The sequence below is a fragment of the Narcine bancroftii genome, chromosome 2 (assembly GCF_036971445.1).
Source record: "Narcine bancroftii isolate sNarBan1 chromosome 2, sNarBan1.hap1, whole genome shotgun sequence".
Classification (NCBI taxonomy): domain Eukaryota; kingdom Metazoa; phylum Chordata; class Chondrichthyes; order Torpediniformes; family Narcinidae; genus Narcine; species Narcine bancroftii.
In genome coordinates, this window is record NC_091470.1 from 345,876,510 (window position 1) to 345,903,059 (window position 26,550).

A 26,550-nucleotide genomic window follows, 5' to 3' on the forward strand; every position below is an offset into this window, starting at 1 on the left:
AATAGATAGACATATAAATCATTTAAATGCTTTAAATTATTTGCCATTATTTTCCATAATTAAATGGAAAGACTTGTCAATAACTTTAATTGGTAGAGTGAATTGTATAAAAATGAATGTATTGCCTAGACTTCAGTATTGTTTTCAATCTATTCCTTGTAATATTCCAAAAAAATTTTTAAAGACTTGAATACAGTAGTTAGGAAAATTTTATGGATGGGTAAATTGGCAAGAGTATCTATACGTGAGTTAACATGGAAATATGAATTGGGGGATCATAACTGCCAATTATTTTAAAATTACTCTAAGGCCACTCAGCTATAATTTATTAATAGAATGTTTGATCCTGATAGTACTTTGAATTGGGCAGATATAGAATTAAATAGAATTAGGGTAGAAGTGATCAATTTGTTTATAAATGGAATGCTAAATTGTTAGGTTCTTATAACTTGCCAATTTTATCTCATTTGATAGATGTTTGGGATGGGATAAATAATGAAATTGGTACTCAAGGTAAAATATCTAGATATATTCCTTTGTATCAGAATAAATTTTTACTTTTATGGTTAATAATGACCTTCTTAAGATTTGGGATCAGAAAGGGATTAAGATAGGAAATAATTGCTATGAATTAAGCCGATTTCTTTCATTTGAAAGAATGAAAGGAAGATATCAAGTAGCAACTCAGACCCTTTTTTGTTATTATCAAATTAAATCGATGTGGTATGATTCCTTTGGGAAGAATTTGTTTCTTCCAAAAGAGTCGAAATTTGAAATGATAATTCGTGACGGAGGGAAAAAAGGATTTATATCTGAAATGTATAAATTATTGCATCAGAACATGTCTAAAATTGATTTGCATACATCAAGACTAAAATGGGAGAAAGATTTGGGAGTCGATTTGGATAGAAATCATTGGAAAACTATTTGTAATGAAAGTATAAAATATCTTATATAAAGGAATTTTATGTGGTATTATTTGTATAATATTTGTATTCAATTTTTGTAATAATTATGGTTATGTTTTTAATTTACAATTTATCTGTGATATGTCTATGATATGAGTTGATTTATGTTGTCATTAGTGTACCTTGTGTAAAGGGTTTTTGTTAAACTCAATAAAAATATTTTAAAAAGAAATGTTTTCACTTGTGGGAAAATCTTGAATAAGGGGACATGGGTAGAAGTGGATGGCCATTTAAAACTAATGTTTAGAAATGTCTTCTCTCAGAGGGGGTGAATCGATGAAATTCTCAGTATTTAAGATGGTGATGGAAAAAAATATTTGAAAGATCAAGGAATTGTGGATTTTGAGGAACTGCCACAGAAAAGCAGTTGAGGTGAACTTGGGAAACCATGATGGGACAAGCTTGAAGGTGGTCTACCCCTGCTCCTATTGTATTCTTGTGGTACTTTTGATGGCATAAAACTACTACTTATGTCTGCCTATTTGCCTAATTTCAGGGTGATACTGGTGAGATGGGGGTGATGGGACCTTCTGGAATCCCAGGGGAACCTGTAAGTATTTTATCTATTACCATTAATGTTAAAGCACACAGTCTGTTTCTGATCAGGAAATTTTCTCCTCACTTTCAAGTTTTTAATCTGTTCAGGTTTAGTGCCTGGAAATGACCTTTCACTGTGTCATCCAATTTACATACCTGGAAATTCAGAAGAGAACATGACAAAGGATGTCATGGTATTTGTGGGGAAAATGTCAATAGTTCTTGCATACCTATCTGCAACTGCAAGATTTCCTCAGGAGCAAGAAAGCTCAATGTAGCAAGGAAATGTGGATGATAGTTTCCTGACTGCAGTCTAAATTTCTGGGACTTCCCCATTGTTAATGCTGAACTCCTACAGTATGTCACCTTGCACCATTCAATTCAAGGGAGAACAAATGTGAGGGACATGGATGTACTGTATTTCGGGTTTCAGGAACCTTAATTCTTGGATATTTTAAATATTTGTATTTTAATGTTCTTACATTTTAATATCATTTTAATTGAGTGATTTTAATGGTTTCATTCTGAATATCAGAGACATTCAGATTTTGTTTACAGCTTTTAACATCAGCTAAGCCAGTGAATGTGGTTTAGTTTTGTTCAACAGTTTTGTGGGCAGAGTTTGAGTTTTGCATACTGTTCATTCATTGGAGAGCATGCAAAACACAGACTTTCACTTTATTTCTGTAGATGTGGCCATAAACAACAGGACAGGGTGTGATTAGTGTTGGAAAGATTCAAGGCGGCTTTTATTGTCATGCACTAAGGCAAATGAAGAATTGCTATTGGCATTGTCCAGCGCCCCTTACTGTCAGAGAAAGTGAAGCAAAAGTGTCCCTTCAGAGTGTCTGTTAATTTGCCTCCAGTGCTTCTGCAGCCACATAGTCCACCGTTTGATTAATTGGCTACCTGAACTACAGATCCAAACCTCCGACTCAATCGGGAACCTTTGAGCGCCCTTCAGGAGCTCTTTTCTTCAACACCCTTTCGAATTCCAAGGTATGGACTAGTTTCCATGAGACAGTCTCCAGCAGCCCCCTGGCTGTGTGAGTCCTTCAACCTCAAAAGGCCCTCAGCCCACATGAAACCTTCAGCAGCAAGTCCGCAACAGGCTTCAGCCTGTGTGGATTCTTCAGCTGCTGAGCCCCTTACTGGTCTGCTGCCATGGTCACCATCTTGTTGGTTCATCTTCCATGCTTCTCCTTCTCAACAATGGGTGTTCTCGCCATTTCTGATGCCCTGTGCCGGTTTGCTGCTCCCCTGATGTCTGCAGCCGTCGTGGCAAACAGGTACCACCATTTTGGGCACAGACCTTGCTGTTAAAAAACACAGACATGCTGGAGGAACTCAGCTGGTCTTTTCAGCATCTATATGAGACAAAGATATATTGCAGACATTTCCGGCCTGAGCCCTTCTTCAAGGAAAAATCAGAAAACCTATACTCAATACTTTGATTTATGAATGTCAATATGCCAAAAAACTTTCTTTATAATCCTATCCATCTCGAGAAAGTGGCATTGTGATAAATAATCAGTCATGATCTTGCTGAATGTCAAAATCGGCTTCTCCTGCAATTTTTATCAAAATATTTTTAAAGATACTTGTATAGATTTATTTATAACAATCGTGGTGCTTTATTCTTCAGGGTGACCCAGGAGCACCAGGACAAAGAGGAGTCCAAGGTCCACGTGGTGCTCCTGTAAGTAGTGCAACTGCCTTTCTAAACTTATTTTCTGCTCTTTAATTAGGGTGTGATGTGTGGCCTTTTAAAACAAGACAGGTCATCCATTACTGGAGTCAGCCTTAGTCTAAAAGTACTAGTAAAAATATATTTATCCTTTGGTTATTCATCTTGCACCATTTACAATCTCCCATGCAAGACCTTGTGAACAATATCCACGACCTTTCCTTCATTAATTCTCTTGGTAATCTCCTAAAAAAAACCCTCTATAATGTTGGTTAAATGTGACCTACTGTATGCAAAACCATGCTGAATATCTCTAGTCAGTCCCTGTCTATCCAAATTCCTGCAAAACCGGTTTGTAAAGCTACCTTCTAATAATTTGCCCACTACTGATGTCTGACTCACTGTCATAATAATTACCCAGATTAATAATTACCCAGATTATTTTTGTAGCTTTCTCAAACAACAATCCTACAACCCACCATGGCTAATGATAATCAAATACCTTTGCTAAGGCCCGTGCAATTTCCTCAAGGTCTGAGGAATGATCTTGTCAGTCCCTGGGGATGTGTATGTATATCAGGAGACCCAAAATTCTGAAAGGTTATTTTCCAGTCTGTTTAAATGTAGAGTTGGTGACATGAACAAGCAGAGAGTATCCTCGCTTTAGTCCTTTACTGGATCATTCAAATATTATAGTTAATGCCAGCTTGTTCGTTTTCATCATTGTTAACATCTGTCTTGGAGTAGATCAGTATAACTGCACCAAAAGGCAATATTTATTCTATTGTGAGAAGCAAATTATAAAAGGGGCTTAATGGGGCTCAATAATACTGGAGTTTATCATGCAACTTCAGTAACTTTCATAAATTGGGTGTAGATTATGAATCAAACAAATAATGGATATCAAAATTTAGCATTATGGTTAACAGTGTGTTGGCAGGTTCCAAAGATGCCTTCCTCTATAACCTACAGAGTCTCTTCAGTCACTTAATGGAGCTCGCAACAACATTGAATGAAATTTTCTGAGATCTGTTCAGGCTTGCCCACCTATTTAAGATGCAATTTAGTAAATATCATCTTTTGCTGATATATGTTTTTATGTTGCTAAGATTTGATAATAACATCAACTTTCTCATCCCATCATTTCCATTTGCCAGATCTATCCATTACCTTTAAAGTACAGAGAAACAAACAAAATGTAAGATCTCAGCCAGTCAAGCAGCATCCACGGAAGGATAATCATGTTTCAGCTTGAAACCCTGATCAAGGGTTCCACCCAAAATATTGACTATCTTTTGCATTCCATGGATGCTGCCTGACCTGCTGAGTTCCTCCACCATTTTGTGTGTTTCTCCAATTTTCCAGCATCTTCAGTCTCTTTTATTTACCACATCTTAAAATATATGTAGCTCTTTACTAGACTGTAAACCTTCCAACATAACACTCTGCATTTTATAGGACTAGGCATTGAAGACCATGTTTTTTTTTTAAACAGGGAGTTTCTGGAGAGCCAGGACTTATTGGATCTCCTGGTTTGCCAGGTCCTGCTGTGAGTAAAACCACCGTTCAATATAATTATTATCTATATATTAAGTGGTTATTAAGAAAAATTCCCATTTATTTTTATGACTAATTCATCCACAATTTTACTCAGAAGGTAAACTGAAGAGATTGAGTTGCTTATTATGTTTTCTGCCATCTTTTGTCCAAATATGGAAATACACCAACTGATTGCCTCTGACAAGACTAGACACCCAATAGACTCATGATAATGCCAGATTTATAATGGTCAGTCAAACTTGCAAGGAATATGGCATTATACTGCTTTCATTCTTATTCCCATTCTTTATCCTGTAGGTTAATTTATTATTTTTTATATATATTATTTCCTATTTTCTGTTTAACAGGGAGTGAAAGGCGAGTCTGGTCATCCAGGACTACAAGGTCCTCATGGTTTTCCAGGAGGAAGAGGAGAGAAAGTAAGATGCTAGTTGAATAGTTTTAAATTAAATGTTATGTGTACTTGTGAAAGACAGGTGCTGAATTTTTCACCAGTGATTATTTGAAACTCTTTAATGGAACTTGAGGTTCTCCAGCATTTCTGCAAACTTTTGTGTTCTTCTCCCTACACATCAGTTAGCCTGACATTATTAGAAAAGTAGCAAATGGCAAAGCCAATTTCAATTTGTGAAAGGGAAACTGTTTCTCAAATATTTTAGAATTGTTTGAGACTGTTGGGCATTTAGATGTTCAGATAAAGTGCTGCCCTGGCTCCATTCTGGCTTCCTCTCATCAGCCTCTCCCTATACACATTTTATTGTTGATGTACATGAATTCATCTGTAAAGTGAAGTTATAATATTAAAATATTTTTTTTTTCCTGAGGTAATATCTAAAGCACCAGTTCCATGTTGAAGAATATGGTTTTCCCTTCTAAAGTTGCCTGGATGGCACCACTTGTGATGTTGATAGCAAATTATTGTAATATTTAAAGATAGGAAGATCTTCTCAATGAGGCAGAGGAATTAAATCAATGGAAGTTAGACATCCATGAAAAGAGCTATAAAGATATAGTGTTTTGCAGAAGGAAGGTAAACTTAAATAAAAGCATAATACCAGCACCAAACACCAGCCTTTTGTACACTCAATCCTATATAGATGGAAGAATTATGAAAGTTGGTAAAGTCAAACTTGTTAATGTGGCATAGTTATGTGGGATTTAGGTGATGCCAATATGTGATTAAATTGCAATGTTGAATAAATTGAAGGATAATACTCCACCTACACATACTCAATGGTAAAATGATATTATGTCTTGTTTGAGTATAGAAAAAATTAGACATGGCATCAAAGATTGAAAAAGTAAATTCCAAAAGACATGGGGCACATTTACGGATCATTATCATAATCTTAAGAATTAAGTTTGTTCTGAAACTTTGGTACTGTGCTGTCCATTGTCAAGTAGTTGTCATTTGATTGCTCTATGTTAACTTTTAACCTTGCTTAGTGGTAGGGGGTTTTGATTTCTTTTTTTTCTTTTGGTTTTTAGCTTGTGTGGTTAATTCTATTTTTCAATATGATTGTCCTCTGGATTTTTTAAATCATGAAAAGCTTTTTTGAAAAAAAAATCCTTTGAATCTTATAGCACAATATATAACTGTACTGTTTAAGTATTTATAATGTATAATATAAACACCAATAAAAATATTTTAATAAGGAAAATGTTACATTTTCTGAATGATTTGATGCCTCTACATAACTTTTATTTTGTTTTAGATATTACAAAATAGTACAGTAAATTCAAAGGAAATGTGGGAAATGGGGCCCCCAGTGAGTTCTGTGAGAAATCCCCTCCCCCATGAGTTCCAAGGAAACAAAAAAAAAGAGACCCCTGGTATGTTTAATGGAAGCTCTGGAAGTACTGATCATTAGTCAGATGTCAAATCTTTAAGATTTCCAGATGCTTCAGATGGTGGATTATCAGAGGTTTACTGTACAACAGATTGAAAATGAGGGCAAGATTGGATTGATAATTTGTCCAGAAAAGCACTTCAAATCCAAGTGCTCTACTCTTTCAATTGATTGAGTCCAGGCAATGAGGACACGGTGTGATTGTTTCTATTGATTTATTCAGTTGCTACAAGCTCACTTTCTTTTGTTTTTTAGGGATCTTCTGGCATTCCTGGTCTCAAGGGAAATGAGGTAAAATAATCTGAATTTATCCTGTAATGTCAGCATTCAGAAAGGCAACAAGGGATGACAAGTCCTTCAATTTTTTTTTTACAACAGTCATATTGAGATTTAGATTTCAGATTTATTGTCAGAGTACATACATGACATCACATACAACCCTGAGATTCTTTTGGAATCCTAACTCCTTACTTTCATTTCTTCTGCTACTCCTAAAACATACTGTCATGTCTTTGTCACCTCTGAACTTGGCCAGCACACTCTGAGCTGACCTCACACAGTCTAGCCTCCATTAACTTGGAGGACCATGGAGGACATTGAAATCATCCATAAGATAACAGATGAGTTAATTAAAATTAACAGTGAGGAACTTGTAACAAACCCAATCTCAAGGGATAAAGTTTTAGGGAAGCGCATCGGACAAAGGGTCAGGACCCCATTGCAGCCACTCAGGGTTTTAAAGAAAGTGGCTGCAAAGATAATGGTTGATTTTTTTTTCCAGTGCCATCTAAATTGCAGGAAGGCAGGAAATAGCTCATGTGCCCACAAGGATATTGCTGTAGAAAATGACATTTAATAAAGTGCTAATCAGACCACTTTGTAACAACCTGAATAATGCTTAGATCTGACTGAAAATTGATGGTTGCTAATTCTGAGCATGGCATAACACTGGCAATTATCTACAATGGAATTTTATTGGAGGTCTGGTAGATTGAGATGCTAAATGAATGACTTCAATATTTAATTTAAAAGGGAAAACCCGGTGTGAGAGGTGTAACTGGACAAAAGGGCGAGCAGGTAAGCCAAGGAAAAAAATGTCTTTGTAAAAAAAATGTTAATTGACTCTTGGTTCATGATGGGTGATGATGTATCCCAAGACAAATGTTTTGAGTAAAGCAACTAAAGGAAAATATGTAGCAATCATTAAATGTTTGGGGGAAAAATCTCTCTCACGGAGTTAAAGTTCTGAAAAAAATGATTTTTTTTCAGTAATGTTATGGGCCCAAAACCCAGCAGCAATAGAAATTCACCAAGACAAATGGTTACTTAAATAAAAGTTGCTTTTAATTATCTTTAAACGTGAAAACAGGATCAAACTTTAACATCACTATTAACTTAACCTAACTTCTAATTCTAAGTGCATGTGTATGTAATGGATAAGTTTTAAAAAAAATGTTCTTTGGTTCACAGTCCAACCTCACTTCTCACTCCTCCAAGTTCTCTGGCATCATGCAATTCTTATTCTGTGCACAGAAATTAACAGTTATGAATTTCACCAGGCTTTGGTGCTTGAAAGGTAAATGGTTACCACTCAGGAAGGTTCTCAGAGAGAGATTTGTTGCTCATTGGACGCCAACAACTGATCTCTTTTGATCAGCCACTTCAGTGTCTTCCTGAAGAAACTTACCCTATCAGGGTTTTCAAGATGATAACCTTTTTCTTTCAGGTCACCACAGATTTCCTTTTTGTTTCACTTATTTCAAGGGAAGCATTAGACAGCCAGTCCTCTCCTATTGTATGGACCACAAGGGCTTTGACCAGGCAAACTAAGAATTCACAACCCGTTTTCAAAATGGGGTTTTTCCACAAGCTTGCCAGCTTGTCCTGTTCTAGTCCCAGCTGTTGCTGCTGACTGTAAAACTGCAGAACTGAATTCTCTCTCTCTCTCTCTGAGAAAGCACATTTGATTCCCTCTCTACTTGCAAAACCACATGACCCTCCTAGAACAGCAAGCTGCACTCCAGACAGCCTGCAGCTCTGAACTACTCCTCTGATCTCTTTCATCTGTTGCTTTTCAAAATAACAATCCATTAGTAAAGTCTCTTGGACACTCTCTAAAACTTTTGCAAAGACTCTTGGAGCCAGATTGTCTAGCTTGAGCAGAGCTCCAGTATTTTAGATGAGATCTGTTTTGAAGTGTTTGTATGTGACCTACATTAAAAAAAAACCTGCCACAATTTATCTCCCAAAAACATATGTATAATCTGTCACAAAATGGACTATGATCTGCCCCATTAGATTACCATCTCATGCAGAGAGAAATGATTGTCACCCCACAATTTTTTTTTTAAATTTAGACATACAGCACGGTAACAGGCCCTTCTAGTCCATGAGCCCATGCTGCTCAAATACCCCAATTAATCTACAACCCCCATATGTTTTTTGAAGGGTTGAAGGAAACCCACACAGACATAGGGTGAATTATAAACTCCTCACAGTATCGGATTCAAATCCTGGTTGCTGGAGCTGTAATAGTAATGTGCTAACCGTGCCACCCCACTATTTTATTAACTTACAAAATATTGTTCACCTTTAAAGACAATTTATTCTTTTGAATAAAACTATGTCTTTTTCTTTTAAAGGGAATTCCTGGTGTTCAAGGCAAGAAAGGAGAGGTATGTATGAATTTAATAACTGCAAAAAGGTTGAGCCCATTTGTTTTGCTATTGAATTTCACTGCTTTGAGATTGGTGGTCACAATATTCATTTAAAGATTAGGGATAAGATTATCTTTAATCCTGCCAATTTTCTTCTTCCTTCGGAAGAAAAGGCATAATGTCTAGGTGATTCCTTTATTTCATTTTGAAATCTTATAAATAATACACAGAAGAGGAAGCAGGAGAATTTCACAGTCAATATAAAGTAAGTATTGATTTCTAGCCTCTGACTTAAGTGGTTGAAGGTTCAAGTCCTATTCCAGAGGCTTTGCACAAATTTTAGGTGACAGTCCAGAGTGCTCCTGAAGGAAATTCTGTCCTTTAGACCATATTGTTAAATCAAGCCCCCATATCCTCGATGCAAAGATCTCATGGCACTATGATGGAATTCATGCCAATGTCTTAGCCAACATTTATCCATCAATTGCCATCACCAAAAAAGGGATTATCCAATAATCATATTAGTGATTCTTGGAATTTACTGGGCAAATATTGGCAACAATATTTCCTATATGCGATGGCAGGTCAAAGGTACTTCTACCTATATGAATATTTGGGATATTCTGAACATCAGAGAAGATGGTCAATTCTAAGTTTTTAATGCAATACAGAGAAAGGAGGAGAAAGAAAATGTTTCACTCAATGGAAATCATAAAATATCAAGCTGGAATGCATATATAGCATGAATGAAACAGAAAGGCAGAAACCATTGCACTCAAAGTGGAGTGAAGATTTTTGACCAAAATGATTAATTTTTCAAATGACATTTTCTTACAAAGCAATATACAATAATTTTAACAATCTGAAGTAAAATTGCAAAACACTTTAAATGCCCAGCAAGTTGATTTGCATCTGTAAGGAACAAAATCAAATTAGATTATTGATTACATTATCCCCGCTGCTGCCATCAGATTCCTGAATAAATGAACTAAAGACACTGCCTTACATTTCGTATTTTTTTTTTAATAGCAATGTCATAAGATGGTTCTAATATGAACGTTTGCTCTATGACGCTGCTGCAATCCCCAAATTTCCTGACTTGTTCATGTCAATAAGTTATGGAGACCTCCATTGGAACTAGAATGCAGATGGTACATGATGTTTCAATGGAATTGAACAAAATGTTGGCATAGCTGGTTATTTTAAAACTTGTAAAGAAATTAAATTACTTCATGAACATTTGAGCATCACTTAATTTCATCCTGTCTTGTACAATGTGATTGATATAATTTTTTTTTGGGAAGAACTTGTTCAAATAGTAGAAATATCTTCAACTTGGATCAGAAAATTAATTCAGTGCCAATGTAGGACTATCAACTGAAACCAGATATTTATGCTTTCTCAACCATGGTATAGTTATGAAGCAACCTGGAACCAGTGAATGTGTGGATTTCAGCTTTTTGTTTTGGTCTATTAAAGTAAATATAGACAATTACCAAAGTCAAGTCTTTTTTGCTCTTCATCCACAGACTGGAGCTTCTGGTGGACCTGGACCAATGGGATCACAGGGACCTCGTGGACGGCCTGGTCTTCAGGGAACACCAGGTCCAGTTGGTGCTCGGGGAATGGAAGGAATACGAGGAGCTCCTGGGCTTCCTGGTTCACCGGGTAAACATGTGAGTATCCAATGGAAGATTTCCCTTGTTTATTTTGGGGCAGCCTCTGCAATTCTGACCCAAACTGTACAAATTACTGGTGAGACCGCATTTGGAGTACTGTATGCAGTTCTGGTCTCCTTACTTGAGGAAGGATATACAGATTCTCCTCTACTAAATTATGGTCTGACTTAAGATTTTTCAAAGTTACGATGGTCATTATCCCTATATTTTATGCTTAATTTTTTTTTCAGTGTGGAATTAAAGGCATTCAACATTCAATTATAAAATAGGCTTTGTTTTAGATAAGTTTCCCCAGTTATAGGCTCTGGTGAGTATACTGAACACATTTAAGATAGGCTAGGCTATAATGTTTGGTACGTGTGGTATTGTATTCTTTTTTGACTTATGATTTTTCTACTTATAATGGGTTTATTGTAAAACAACTCCATCATAAGTCAAGGAGCACCTGTACTGGCTTTGGAGGTGGTCCAGAGGAGGTTCACCAGGTTGATTCCAGAGATTACAGGGTTAGCCCACCAGGAGAGATCGAGTCATCTGGGAGTGTACTCGCTAGAATTTAGAAAAAGAGAGGGGATCTTATAGCAATGTATAAAATTATGAAAGGCATAGATAAGATAGAGGTAAGTAAGTTGTTTCCATTAGTGGGGGGAAACTAGAACTAGGGGACATAGCCTCAAGGTCCAGGGTAGTAGATTTGGGACAGAGATGAGGTGGAAATTCGCTGCCCATTGAAGCAGTGGAGGTGACCTCAGTAAGTGTATTTAGATGAGGATTGATAGACTTTTAGAAAATGTGAGGAATTAAAGGATATGGGGAAAAGGCAGGGGGGTAGAGATGAGCCACTCATCAGACCAGCCATGATCTTACTGAATGATGGAGCAAGCTCGCTTGTCCAGATAGCTTACACCTGCTCCTATTTCTTATGTCCTTAGGGTCATTTTACTACTTGATTTGTTACTGAGCCTCACAGATTAGAACATCCTATTGTTACAGGATATGTTAGAAATGTTATGGGTAAAATATGTCTTTAAAAGAGATAGATTGTGGGGGTTTAATTTAGGTAACATTTCACTAAAAGACATCTCATTTAAAATGCAAGAACTTTGCTGAAGTGCTTTGGAAAGAAATTCACAAGGAGATGCAAATGGAATAATGACCAGGCTAAGGCTGATGCGATCTTTGAAAATTGGATTTAGAGCCTCGGGAGAGGTCATTTGGTTTTTACAAGCAGAGAAAGGAAAAAGCAAATAGGTGATTTCTCTTTTGGAGAAACAGAGAGAGAAATCAGTTCTACAATAGCAGTTGAAGGTGCAAAATGGCAAGCTTGTTGAAAACCCCATTTTGAAGATGGGTTGTGCGTTCTGAGTTCAGCCTTTTCAAAACTCTTGTAGTCCTTACAAGAGGAAATGGCTGGCTAGAACATTTCTCCTGAAATAAGGGAAACAAGAGGAACTCTGTGATGACCTGAAGAAGAGGTTATCATTTGGAAAACCTACAATGGGGCAAGTTTCTTCGACAAGACACTGAAGTGACTGATTGGAGGAAATCAGTTTGTGTGTGTCCAATGAGCAACAAATTTCTCTCTGAAATCTCTAACAAAAACCTTCCTGAACGGTATCCATTTAAAGCAGCAGAGGTTGGTGGACATTAAAAATGTTTAATTCTGTGCACAGTATGAGAATTTGAAGAAATGAAATGTGAATGGGCAGTGAAACAGAGAACTTTCCTGAACATATACACATTACATACACTTACGCTTAGAATTAGAAGAGGGTTAAGTTAGGTCCTGTTATTATGTTTAAATAAAATTAAAAGCAACTTTTTTTTAAGTAACTATTGCTACTAGATTTTGGAGTTCTCTGGGCTTGGATGAGTTAGCTGATCTCTGAGTAATCGTATTGTGTCACAATTCATCTCATTTTCTTTGACTGGGAAGAGAACAAAAAATGTCACTGTTAAGAATAATCTTTGGTCAGTTTTTCAGATGCCTTTCAGGTTAATTCTCTTTAATTGCTATTTGTTGAGTTTCTAAGAACAGCAAACTTTTGGTTTTTTTTTTTGGTTAGGATTTTGAAGTTTCCTTTCAGCAATCTAACCAATCATTCCAATACATACTAGGGTATGAGGTAGTAGCAAACAATGAATGATGGTGTACCCATATTTCCCTCTTCTGTTTGAGGTAATAAATGGTTCTACTTGTTTTGCCCAATTGTTGAAGCACAAAATCTATTCAATTAATTTGTGCATTAGGCCAAGTATTAATGACAGTTAAGTGTTCCACATTTAGTTCTGTTGAGAATCAAATTGTTAATATCCAATGAAATGCCCTTGCATATATTGAAGCAGATTGGCCTCAATTCTCATTCAGGCCTTAAGACGTGATGTATACAGTGTTTTTGGGAAAGTTATCATTAAATTTGGTTTTCTCAGTGCTCTCGTGCATCTTAAACCGTACAAGTTAATGGATCCACAGCTTGTGAACACAAGCCAATCTGTTCCTACAGATTCAGGTAGGAATGCTAACTGCATTGTGTTATGTTGAACACAGGGCAAGGATGCAAGTGAGCACCGGATCAGGGAGGTATGCATGAGTATAATTCAAGGTGAGTGTGTGGCATGAAATTTTACATCTTAACAGGTCCTAAGGTCTGAGCATCTAACTTTCTAATACTTTCTCTCATGGATCCTTATGACTTTAATAATTTAAAGAATTAAATTACCTCTAAATTAAGTAGATGACAATGGTATCTAAATGAAGTATTTCTCAGGAAATTTGAATTAATCAAGAGAAGATGTGCAAGAAATATAATTGTGTATATAAATGGTGAATAATTTCAAGGTTTTTCATGTTTTTTAAAAAAATTCTTATTGAGATCAGTAAAAGAGCAGCATAAATTTTTGTGGTAATTCTCCATTGGAAGTCATTAATATTTATCAAATTCTTTGCTCAGAACATTAAGAGCACAGAAAAGCATACCACAGGACCAGGCTGTTAGGCTTGCAATGTTGGTTCCAAATGTAATAGTTCATTAAATTAAATCTTTTTTGCCTGCATGTCCATATCCCTCTATTCATGTGTCTGTTGAGTGGCCTCTTCAACACAACTATCGCATTTGCTTGCCTTGGAAGCCTGTTCCAGGCACCTCCCTCCTTGTTGCAAGCTTTAATGAATGCCCGCTAATATTTGACCTTTTTCACCATGCAGCGGGATGGGAAAATATTTTTTCTACTCTATCTTTGCCCCTCTCAATTTTTTTTAAAATAATTCCAGATCTCTATTCTGCTTGGCATATTAAAAAAAACTTACTATTACTTTTCTCTGGGCTTGAGGTTTTGTCTTCTCTCAAAGTCTTAATGAATTGATTGACCTTTTGGTAGAGGATTGCAGGAATAATTTGAATGTATAGATTAAAAAAAAGGTTATTTTCTACTAGACCTCTCAAGCCTGTTTTTGTCCTTCAGGGAGATATAGAGGAATGAAAAATCCAGTTGATTCCTCTTCTCAATTAACCAACTTTTATGGAAATGTGTTCAATTGTGGAATGTGCCATCGTCAGTAAGACCAACATTTACAGACCATTTCTAATTGGGAAATTGGAACGGACTAGTCTTCTTGGTACTATAAGAATATTAATTATGCAAATATATTTTTGAAATAAGTTCTTATTGTCTTTTTTTAGAGCAAATATCTCAGCTGTCAGCTAGCCTAAGACGACCAGTAATGCCTGGAGAACCAGGCCGGCCTGGATCACCAGGTCCTCCAGGACCTGTGGGGCCTCCAGGAATTACAGGGCATCCAGGTGCTGTGGGCCCTAAAGGTGTCAAAGGTCACCAAGGTTATCCTGGTCAACCAGGATCAAATGGCAAGTAAACTACCCAAGTCTTAGAGTTCCCTTATGAAAACGAGAGGTGTGTGTGTTTTTTGTAAATGTAACCTTTGTAGGCAAGACATCTTTCGAGCAAGAATAATAAATGAACTGGTGGATTAGGAGCCATGACAATTCACTCATCTCAGCAGTGATGTATTGGTGAAATACATGGATTTCTTGTTCCCCACTAAGCATTCTATCAGGAAGAAGTTCAAGAGTGTAAGGTCATATACCACCAGGCTTAAGGACTATTTCATCCCTGCCATTATCATACACCTGAATGATCCTCACAATGGTAAAATGGTGTTGTCTTTGCTCCATACCAACTGTTCTGTCTCTCTGTGACTCCGCACTTTGTACTGTGGCTTGCTATATTTGGATATCTGGTTGGATTGCCCACAAAACAAACTTTAACACGGCACCTGTGATGATAAACTTGAACTTGATTAAGTGCCAGGATGTACCTACTCTCTCTTCCTGCTTCTGAACTTGTTGACACTTAAGGAATAGGTGCAAGGAGCAGCCAGGGCCTTGATTCAGCTTCATACCTTTAATGTCTCCATTACAAATTTTAAAATGGGAACATTATTTCCCCGGATTGGAGAGCATGCCTTATGAGGATAGTTTGAGTGAACTTGGATTTTTTTTCTCCTTGGAGTGAAGAAGGATGAGGGATCACCTGATAGATGTGTATAAGATATTGAGAGGCATTGATCATGTGAATGGCTAAAGGCTTTTTCCCAAGCCTGAAATGGCAAACATGAGGGGACACAGTTTTAAGGGGCTTGGGAATAAGTACAGGAGTTTGATGCAAGAGGTATGTTTTTCACACAGAGTGGTGGCTGCATGGAATGTGTTGTCGGCAATGGCAGTGAAGACTGGTACAATAGGATCTTTTAGGAGACTATTAGATGGATACATAATTGAGAAAAATGCAGGGTTGTACAGTAGGGAAGTTCTAGGCAATTTTTAAGAGTAGATTATTAGGTCAGCACAACACTGTTGTCCTTAGGGTCTATACTGTGCTGTAGATTTCTGTTTCATAGCCATTGAGTTGCATCCGTTCATGTTGTTATGCCAGGTCATAAATGAGGGCTCAAATGAACAAGATACAGGTCTTCTAAAAATATCAGCCCTAATGGTTTTAAGGTTCAAAGTTGCCTTTATAATCAGTGAAATTCCTTAGCAAGAAATAAACCATTGGAAGAACATAGCTGGCTGAGAGCACCTTGGAGGCAAAGGGATAGCCCACTTTTCTGAATGAGACCTGCTTTAGAATCAGAATTAACAATAAATTCCCTAGAAATATTGCAAGCTATTTTTATGTTAATTTCTACTGTTGAAATTGAGCTTGAACTTTGGCTTTCTGTGTGCAGGACAACAAGGTGAAAAAGGCGAGAAGGGTGAAGAAGGTATTGGACTTCGAGGGACACAAGGACCGCAAGGACCACCTGGTAAGCATTATGCTTGCTGGTTTTAATATCACAACTCCTGTTCCAGTGAATAATGGCCCATTTGCTTCTAGCAGGAAGTGGACATGTTATACTGCAGCAATACGTGACTGGATAAGATAGCACGTCAAAAAAGAAATAATGAATAAAATCTGCATGAACGATACGATGTCCCCAATAATGACTACAGGAAATTAGTTATTGTTGGCTTCAAGATTCAATTTATTGTTATAGTAATAAAACAGCATCATATTACATGAAATTTCTTTTTTCCTGCTGCAAGGCAGACAGATTTGCTACTGGCAGGAATTTTCTAAGTGCAGAGAGAAAAAAGCAAGAGTTCCCACCACCAAGTATCTGTAGATTCACCTTCAGCAATCCTGCAGTCACAGAGTCTAGTCCAAACCACCAACAAGCTTAGCTACAGATCCAAAACTCCAACATGGTCAGGAACACTTTAGCGCTCTCGGTTTCTCCTCGCACCCTGGTTCCGATACCAGGTACCCCTCCAGCCAGTTCAAGCCAGTCTCTTAACAGCAGTCTCCAGAATCCCACAGCTTCCGCGGGTTCCTCACCTTGAATCGCCAGCATTCTGCCACAAGCACTGGTCCCTCAGCCACAGAGCCCCCTCACCATCCCATGTGTCATCTCCACTGCTTCTCATATAACCATGTAACAATTACAGCACAAAAACAGGCCATCTCAGCCCTTCTAGTCCACACGGAACCAAGTACTCTGCTCTAGTCCCACCTACCTGCACCTTGCCCATAACCCTCCATTCCCACCATCTCATCCATACACCTATCCAATTTTCCGTTAAATGACAAAATGGACCCTGCCACTACTACTTCTCCTGGAAGCTCATTCCATACAGCCATCATTCTGAGTGAAGAAGTTCCCCCTCATGTTACTTCAAACTTTTGCCCCTTAACTCATGACCTCTTGTTTCAATCTCTCCTACCCTCAAGGTAAAAAAGCCTAACCACATCAACTCTGTCTATCCCCCTCATTATCTTAAATTCCTCTATCAAATTCCCCTCCCCCCCTCAATTTCTACACTCAATCTTTCTTTGTAATCTAGATTCTGAAACCAAGGTAACAGTTTCATAAATCTTTTCTGCACTCTCTTTACCTTGTTGATATCCTTCGTATAATTTGGTGACCAGAACTGCACACAGTATTCCAAATTTGGCCTCAGCAATGCCTTGAAAGGTCTCAACATCACTTCCCAACTCCTGTATTCTATACTTTGATTTATAAAGACCAGCATACTAAAAGCCTTCTTCACCACCCTATCCACATGAGATTCTACTTTCAGGGAATGATGAACCGATATTCCTAGATCTTTCTGCCCTACTGCATTCCCCAAAGCCCTCCCATTTACCATGTATGTCCTGTTTTGATTATTCCTTCCAAAATGAAGCACTTCACACTTCTCAGCATTAAACTCCATCTGCCACCTTTCAGCCCACTCTTCTAAGCCGTCCAAATCCTTCTGCAAGCTTTGAATTCCAATTCCACCTATTTTAATATCTTCTTCATATTTACTAATCCAATTTACCAGCCCATCATCCAGATCATTAATGTGAATGACAAACAGTAAGAGACCCATTACAGATCCCTGAGGCACACTGCTTGTTACCGGCCTCCAGCCAGACAAACAGTTATCCACTACAACTCTCTGACATCTCCCTTCCAGCCACTGTTGAATCCATTTGACTATCTCAAAGTTAATACCTAGTGCCTGCACATTCCTAATTAACCTTCCATGTGGAACCTTATCAAAGGCCTTACTGAAGTCCATATAGAAAACATCCACTGCTTTCCCCTCATCAATATTCTTAGTCACTTCTTCAAAACACTCAACAAGATTGGTCAAACATGACCTTCCACGCACAAACCTGTGTTGAGTGTTCCTGATCAGATGCTGTCTCTCCAGATACAATACTATACACACACACACACACACACACACACACACACACTTGTGTGTGTGTCTATATAGATCTATATAGATCTATATATATATCTATATATAACAACAATTACAGCACGGAAACAGGCCATTAGGCCCTTCTAGTCCGCACCGAACCAAACACCCCTTTCTAGTCCCACCTCTCTGCACAATGCCCATAACCCTCCATCTTCTTCATATCTATATATAGATATATAGATATATATATCTATATAATATATATATAGATATATATATCTATATAATATATATATATATAGATATATATATCTATATAATATATATATAGATATATATACACATTTCTAAGAATGCTTTCCATTAACTTGCCTACCACAGACATCAAACGTACAGGTCTATAATTGCTAGGCTTGCTCCTCGAACCCTTTTTCAACAAAAGAAAAATATTAGCAATACGCCAATCCACCGGCACTTTGCCCATTTCTAATGACATTTGGAAAATCACTGTCAGAACTGCTGCTATTTTCTCACTAACTTCTCTCAAGATCCTGGGGAAAATCCCCTCTGGACCTAGAGACTTATCCACCTCCAAAAGCTCCAGTACTTCCTCTTTCTTAATCACTACAGTTTCCATAATTACCTTCTTTGCTTCCTTTACTCCACACAATTCAATATCCTTCTCCTTAGTGAATAGCGAAAAAAAAGAACATGTTCAAAATCTCCCCCATCTATTTGGCTCCACAGTTGTCTGTTCTGATTGTCTAAGGGACCAATTTTATCCTTCACTCTCCTTTTGCTATTAACATATTTATAGAAACCTTTTGGATTTATCTTCACCTTGTTTGCTATACCTTCTTTTAGGATTTTTAATTTCTTTCTTAAGATTCTTTTTACATTCAATGTATTCTCCACACATCTCCTTTTTTCCTTGTTTCTTATATTTATTGATGATCCCTCTCTTTTTTTTTAATCCAAGTTTCCAATATCCCTTGAAAACTATGACTCTCCAACTTTTGACTCTGCCTTTTATCCTGACAGGAACATAAAGATTTTGGACCCTCAAAATTTCACCTTTAAAAGACCTCCATTTCTCTACTACATCCTTCCCATAAAACAACTCGTCCCAATCCACTCCTCGAAAATCCTTTCTCATCTCCTCATATTGAGCTTTTCCCCACTCAAAAACCTCAATCATAGGTCCAGTCCTATCCCTTTCTATAATTATATTGAAACTCATGGCACTATGATCACCGGACCCAAAGTGCTCCCCAAAACATACCTGCTTCATCTGACCTATCTCATTCCCCAACAGTAGATCCAGCACTGCCCCTTCTCGAGTCGGTGCCTCTACGTATTGCTGTAAAAATCTAACCTGCACACATTTTGCAAATTCTAATCCATCCAGCCCTTTCACAGAATGGGTTTCACAATCTATATTTGGAAAATTAAAATCCCACTATCACAACCCTGTGCTTATTACAAAGATTTGTTATCTCTGTACAAATTTTCTCTAGTTTTCGCTGCTCATTAGGTGGCCTATAATATACCCCTATAAGTGTGGCTATCCCTTTCTACCCATACAGCCTCCCTGGACAAGCCCTCTATCATGCCTAAGCAATGCTGAAATATTTTCACTGACAAGCAATGCTACACCACCTCCTCTTCCCCTCCAATTCTATCACACTTAAAGCAATGAAATCCAGGAATAGTTAGCTGCCAGTCACATCACTCCTGCAACCATGTTTCACGAATCATATATCCATTTACAGCACGGAAACAGGCCATGTCGGTCCTTTGAGTCCGTGCCAGTTCAATTAAACAACTCCACCAGCTCCCCTCTCCCACTCTCCGCATATAATTCTCCAAGCCCCCCACATCCATATACACATCCAACCTCCTCTTAAATGACAGAAGGGACCCTGCCGCAACTATCTAATTTGGAAGACCATTCCATTCTACAACCACTCGATGAGTGAAGAAGTTTCCTCTAATATTTCTCCTAAAATTTTGCCCCCTTAACTCATGCCCTCTTGTTCCAATCTCCCCTGCCCTTAGGGGAAAGATACTATTTACGTCTAATCTATCTATTCCTTTCATAATTTTAAATCTCTCTATCAAATTCCCTCTCAGCCTTCTACATTCCAATGAATAAAATCCCAGTCTCCTTAATCTTTCCCTGTAATCCAGATGCTGTAAGCCAGGCAACATCCTTGTAAATCTTCTCTGCACCCTCTTCACCTTATCTATATCCTTTCTATAATTTTGAGACCAGAACTGAGCACGATACTCCAAACCTGGCGTCACCAATGCATTATGCAGCCGCAGCATAATTTCCCAGCTCTTATACTCTATACTATGATTTATGAAGGCCAGCATACCATATGCCTTCTTAACTACCCTGTCTACATGGGAATCCACCTTCAATGAACTCTGTACCAAAACCCCCAGGTCCCTCTGTGTATCTCAATGTCCTCCCCTTAACTGGATATGTCCTATTCTGGTTATTTATATCGAAATGCAGCACCTCACACTTGTCTACATTGAATTCCATCTGCCATCTTTCAGCCCACTCTTCCAAACAAACCAAATCCTTCTGTAATCCAAGAAAACCTTCCTCACTATCCACCACTCCCCCTACTTTCGTATCATCTGCATATTTGCTTACCCAGTTAACTGCACCCTCCTCAAAATCATTAATATAAATGATAAACAACAAGGGACCCAGCACCAATCCCTGAGACACCCCGCTTGTCACAGGCTTCCAAACTGACAGTTGTCCACCATGACTCTCTGCTGTCTATCTTCCAGCCATCTCTAAACCCATGTCACAATCTCTCTACTAATCCCTAACCTTGCATGTCTTCATTTTTTCTTTGGCTTGGCTTCGCGGACGAAGATTTATGGAGGGGGTAAAAAGTCCACGTCAGCTGCTGGCTCGTTTGTGGCTGACAAGTCCGATGCGGGACAGGCAGACAAGGTTGCAGCGGTTGCAGGGGAAAATAGGTTGGTTGGGGTTGGCTGTTGGGTTTTTCCTCCTTTGCCTTTTGTCAGTGAGGTGGGCTCTGCAGTCTTCTTCAAAGGAGGTTGCTGCCCGCCAAACTGTGAGGCGCCAAGATGCACGGTTTGAGGCGTTATCAGCCCACTGGCGGTGGTCAATGTGGCAGGCACCAAGAGATTTCTTTAGGCAGTCCTTGTACCTTTTCTTTGGTGCACCTCTGTCACGGTGGCCAGTGGAGAGCTCGCCATATAACACGATCTTGGGAAGGCGATGGTCCTCCATTCTGGAGACGTGACCCATCCAGCGCAGCTGGATCTTCAGCAGCGTGGACTCGATGCTGTCGACCTCTGCCATCTCGAGTACTTCGACGTTAGGGATGAAAGCGCTCCAATGGATGTTGAGGATGGAGCGGAGACAACGCTGGTGGAAGCGTTCTAGGAGCCGTAGGTGGTGCCGGTAGAGGACCCATGATTCAGAACAGGAGTGTGGGTATGACAACGGCTCTGTATACGCTTATCTTTGTGAGGTTTTTCAGTTGGTTGTTTTTCCAGACTCTTTTGTGTAGTCTTCCAAAGGCGCTATTTGCCTTGGCGAGTCTGTTGTCTATCTCATTGTCGATCCTTGCATCTGATGAAATGGTGCAGCCGAGATAGGTAAACTGGTTGACCGTTTTGAGTTTTGTGTGCCCGATGGAGATGTGGGGGGGCTGGTAGTCATGGTGGGGAGCTGGCTGATGGAGGACCTCCGTTTTCTTCAGGGTGACTTCCAGGCCAAACATTTTGGCAGTTTCCGCAAAGCAGGACGTCAAGCGCTGAAGAGCTGGCTCTGAATGGGCAACTAAAGCGGCATCGTCTGCAAAGAGTAGTTCACGGACAAGTTTCTCTTGTGTCTTGGTGTGAGCTTGCAGGCGCCTCAGATTGAAGAGACTGCCATCCGTGCGGTACCGGATGTAAACAGAGTCTTCATTGTTGGAACCTTATCAAAAGCCTTACTAAAATCCAAATAGATCACATCAACTGGCCTACCTTCATCCACATTTTTTTGTCACCTCCTCAGAAATCTCAACATGGTTCGCCAAACATGACTTTCCTTTTACAAACCCCTGCTGGGTGCCCCTAATCAATCCCTGCCTATCCAGATATGCATATATACCATCTCGAAGAATACCCTCCATAACCTTCCCCACCACTGAAGTCAAACTTACTGGCCGATAATTACTTGGCCTGCACCTATGCCTTTTTTAAACAACAGAACTATATTTGCAACCCTCCAATCCCGTGGTACCACCCCCTCCTCCAGTATTCTTTGAAAGATCACTGTCAGTGCCCCCACTATTCGCTCCTTGACTTCCCTTAATGTCCTGGGAAAAATCCCATCAGGACCAGGAGACTTATCCACCTTTATTGACCCTAGAAGCTCCAAAACCCTCATTTTACTAATCCCTATTCTCTCCATAGCTAAGCCATTTACCTCACTTATCTCATGTAGCCCAATGTTCCTTTCCCTCATGAATACAGATGAAAAAATATCATTCAAGATCTCTCCTATCTCATACCTCACATAGTCCACCGGTCCCATCATCCAGTGGACCTACTTTATCCTTAACCCTTCTTTTATTGTTCATATATCTGTAAAAACCCTTAGGATTCACATTCACTTTTACCTTATTAGCTATGGACTCCTCATACCTTCTTTTTGCCTTTCTAATTTCCCTCTAAAGGTTCTTCCTACAATCTAAGTAACTTTCATACATCTCCTCAATCCCCTGTTTCTTATACTTAGCTTTGGCGTCCCTCTTGTCCCGAGCCAACTTCTCAATTTTTCTAGAAAACCACAACTCCCTTGAACCATTGGTCTTGCCTTTTGGCCGGACTGTACTCTCAAAATCTCATCCCTAAATGCCCTCCAATTTTCCTCTACATCCTTTCCGGCAAAAATATCAGCCCACACAACTCTCTGCAAATCCCTTCTCATTTCTTCAAATCTGGCCTTCCCACACTTGAAGACCTTTGATTTCGGACCCAACCTATCCCTTTCCATAATTACATCATACTGCCAAATGTCTATCCACACCCTCAGCTCATCCACCTTCCTTACAATGCTCATAACATTAAAGTACATGCATTTCAGAGATTTCCCACTTCTTATTCTGTTTGCCCTATCTTTACAAACAAATCTATTTTGTTCTTTTTCTATTATCGCCCCTCCATCTTCATACAGAGCATCTTCCTTCTCTATCACCTGCCTATCCACCCACAAACTTTGTCGATGAGCTTTCTCTGTTGGCAATCTAAACTTCTCTTTGCTGTTCTTCTTCGTTTGGTTCCCTCCCCCCAACTATTCTAGTTTAAAGTCTCCTGAGTAGCCTTAGTAAATGTCCCTGACAGGATCCTGGCCCCACTGGTCCGTTCTGTACAGGTCCCACCCTCCAAAAATGGTCCCAGTGATCCAGAAACTTGAATCCCTGCCCTTGCTCCGTCCCTTCAGCCATGCATTCATTCTCCACCTCATTCTATTCCTGCTCTCACTGTCGCATAGCACAGGCAGTAATCCCGAGATTACTCCTTTCACAGTCCTTCTTTTCAGCTCTCTACCCAACTCCCTGTACTCACTTTTCAGGACCTCCTCTTTTTTCCTCCCTACGCCGTTGTAGGTTGTACCACAACCTCTGGCTCATCTCCCTCCCACTTTAGGATATCTTGGACACGAGCAGCAACATCCCAGAACCTGGCATCAGGGAGGCAAACCACCATCCGGTTCTCCTCACTGTATCCAAAGAATCCCCTATCTGTCCACCTATTGCCCTCCTCTTCCTTTTCTTACCCTTCTGAGCCACAGGGCCTGACTCTGTGCCAGAGGTACCCCCCCCCCACACCCAACAGTAAAGAGGAGTACCTATTATTGAGTGTTACAGCCTCCAGGGTCCTCTCGAGCACCTTACTCTTTCCCTTTCCTCTCCTTCTCAGCCGGGGTGCGGGGGGTGTATGATCTTCCAGTCGTCTGGAGCCCTGCTCCAGTCCTATGCTTTACCGGAGTCTACAGCTCATGTTGGAAACAAACCCACTGTCCTAGGATTTCAATAAAACCACTGTCAGCTCCCTCCATGGGCCATTCAAAGCCCATGCAGAGCCGATGGTAGTCAACTGGGCAGCTGGACCCCGGGGGAGAATTGCATCTCCACTCCCTTGCTACCCATGGGTCTGCTCCAGTGGATGCTACGATTCTTAAGAGGCACTGGAATGTAAGGTAATCCCAGGTAGTAATTGTGATATGTTGCTGTTATTACAATTCGAAAATCCAAGACTTGGAAAGCTGGGGTGAAATTAACAAGAGTGAAGAATAAACTCTAAATCTCATAATTCCACGATCTAGCAAACCTTTGCTGTATTCCTTTATGTCCTCTTTGAGAAGTATATATTTCAGTGAGTCGGGAAACCAAATCTGCATTCCCACCAGGGGTCATGGAGCATCTAGAAGCAGAAAGTGTTAACAGAGTAAACGGGTGCTTTTTAACCATTTTTAATTCTGTAGGCCAATTGCTGAATTTGTGATGTTTCTGCTAAGATACACAGAACTTTGAACACTAATCTCTCCATTGAAAATTATATTATCTTTCTATTGTTTCATTTATTCCAAAGATTGTTTTCACTTCAATTACATAGGAAATGGGAAATCACATGAAAATAGGGGGTGGCATGGTTAGCACAAAGTCATTACAACATGGTATGCCTGGTATTGGAAAGGATGGCCGTGATGGTGCCCGTGGTGAAATTGGTCTCCCTGGTGAACAAGGACATCCTGGTCCACCTGGGCTGAGAGGCTTTCCTGGTATCTGTGATGCTTCTTTATGCATGGCTCCACCCCATCTCTACATGGGAATGGGGATCAACAAGAAATCTATGAACATGAAAGGACCATCCAAATAACAGAAAACAGGCACAAGAGGTTGTGATGTGTTACCTATCACTCTCCATTTCCAAATGCTTCGTTATTTTACGCACATGCAATTTTTATTAAATCTTCACTTACCTTCCTGGAATTTTAATCACTGCTTGAATCCAGCGCTGTCTGTAAGGAGCCTGTACGTTCACCATGTGTCTGCATGGTTTCCTCGGTGCTTTGATTTCCTCCTACCCTTCAAAACTTACATGGGTTGTGGGTCAATTGGGTGTAATTGAGCAGCACAGGCTTGTGGGCCAAAAGGGCCTGTTACTATGCTGTATAACTAAATTAAGTACCATTCAGGTTACCACCAGTTCCCTTCTAGTCTTCAGTTTCTGTTCCATCAAAAGTTCAGTTAAGATCCATGCACTACTTCATGGTGATTTCTAATGTTTTAAAAGATTTGGTACTTCACTTTTGTGTTAATCTTTGTTGTGCTCTTACAAATGTGACCTCGTGGCAGCCCTTGCACTGTTTTAGCTAAACTTTTTGTGAATATGTTAGAGGGGGTGGTTGAGACAGGTGCTATTGTAATGTCTAATGAAAGAAGGATAGATATATGGGTAGCATAGGTTTAGAGGAATATGGACCAAATGCAGACATTTGCTCAGTGTGGGCAAGTTGGACCAAAGGGCTTATTCCCAAACTATGTGATTTTATATTATTGCTGCTGTACGAATCAAATAAATGTCACTGTATTTATTCTGTTGCAGGTGTTGATGGTATGCCTGGTATTGGAAAGGATGGCCGTGATGGTGCCCGTGGTGAAATTGGTCTCCCTGGTGAACAAGGACATCCTGGTCCACCTGGGCTGAGAGGCTTTCCTGGTATCTGTGATGCTTCTTTATGCATGGCTCCACCCCATCTCTACATGGGAATGGGGATCAACAAGAAATCTATGAACATGAAAGGACCATCCAAATAACAGAAAACAGGCACAAGAGGTTGTGATGTGTTACCTATCACTCTCCATTTCCAAATGCTTCGTTATTTTACGCACATGCAATTTTTATTAAATCTTCACTTACCTTCCTGGAATTTTAAACTATTTTGAACAAACAACTTCAACCAGATCTATGCATATTTTAAATCTTGATTATCAGAAAACATTTGAAGTCTTCAATAGATGTAAAAATTTGAGATTGTATATTAACCTAATAAACAATACTTTGCTGTGAATAAGAATTATATTTCAGGCAGGGGAAATGATTTGTTCTTGACCAAATCATACTTCAAGACTTTGCCATTGTGCTTTCTGTTAAAGTGCCTCAAAGCTATTTGATACCCATCTACCAAGTGCACACTTATCTGAAGTGAACAACTTGATATTTCAGAAACTTGACATTTCAGGTATTACGAAGGGGTAATGAGCATGTGGGTTTGGAAATTGGCAAGAGTAGGGTTAAATAAGGAAAA

The 26,550-nt window shown here is 39.1% G+C and overlaps 1 protein-coding gene across 1 annotated transcript in view; it reads left to right on the plus strand.

Annotated features, from left to right (window-relative positions):
- The window catches only part of LOC138753125 (collagen alpha-3(IX) chain), a 126,798-nt gene extending 100,632 nt beyond the window's left edge, over positions 1-26,166 (plus strand). The window contains exons 26-37 of the mRNA XM_069915702.1: positions 1,465-1,518; positions 3,151-3,204; positions 4,688-4,741; positions 5,100-5,171; positions 6,858-6,893; positions 7,635-7,679; positions 9,245-9,277; positions 10,789-10,935; positions 13,487-13,541; positions 14,619-14,801; positions 16,184-16,261; positions 25,848-26,166. Coding sequence (XP_069771803.1) covers positions 1,465-1,518; positions 3,151-3,204; positions 4,688-4,741; positions 5,100-5,171; positions 6,858-6,893; positions 7,635-7,679; positions 9,245-9,277; positions 10,789-10,935; positions 13,487-13,541; positions 14,619-14,801; positions 16,184-16,261; positions 25,848-26,059 — 1,023 coding nt within the window. The 3' untranslated portion in view covers positions 26,060-26,166. The remainder of the gene's footprint in view (positions 1-1,464; positions 1,519-3,150; positions 3,205-4,687; positions 4,742-5,099; positions 5,172-6,857; positions 6,894-7,634; positions 7,680-9,244; positions 9,278-10,788; positions 10,936-13,486; positions 13,542-14,618; positions 14,802-16,183; positions 16,262-25,847) is intronic.
- Positions 26,167-26,550: the final 384 nt, after the last annotated feature.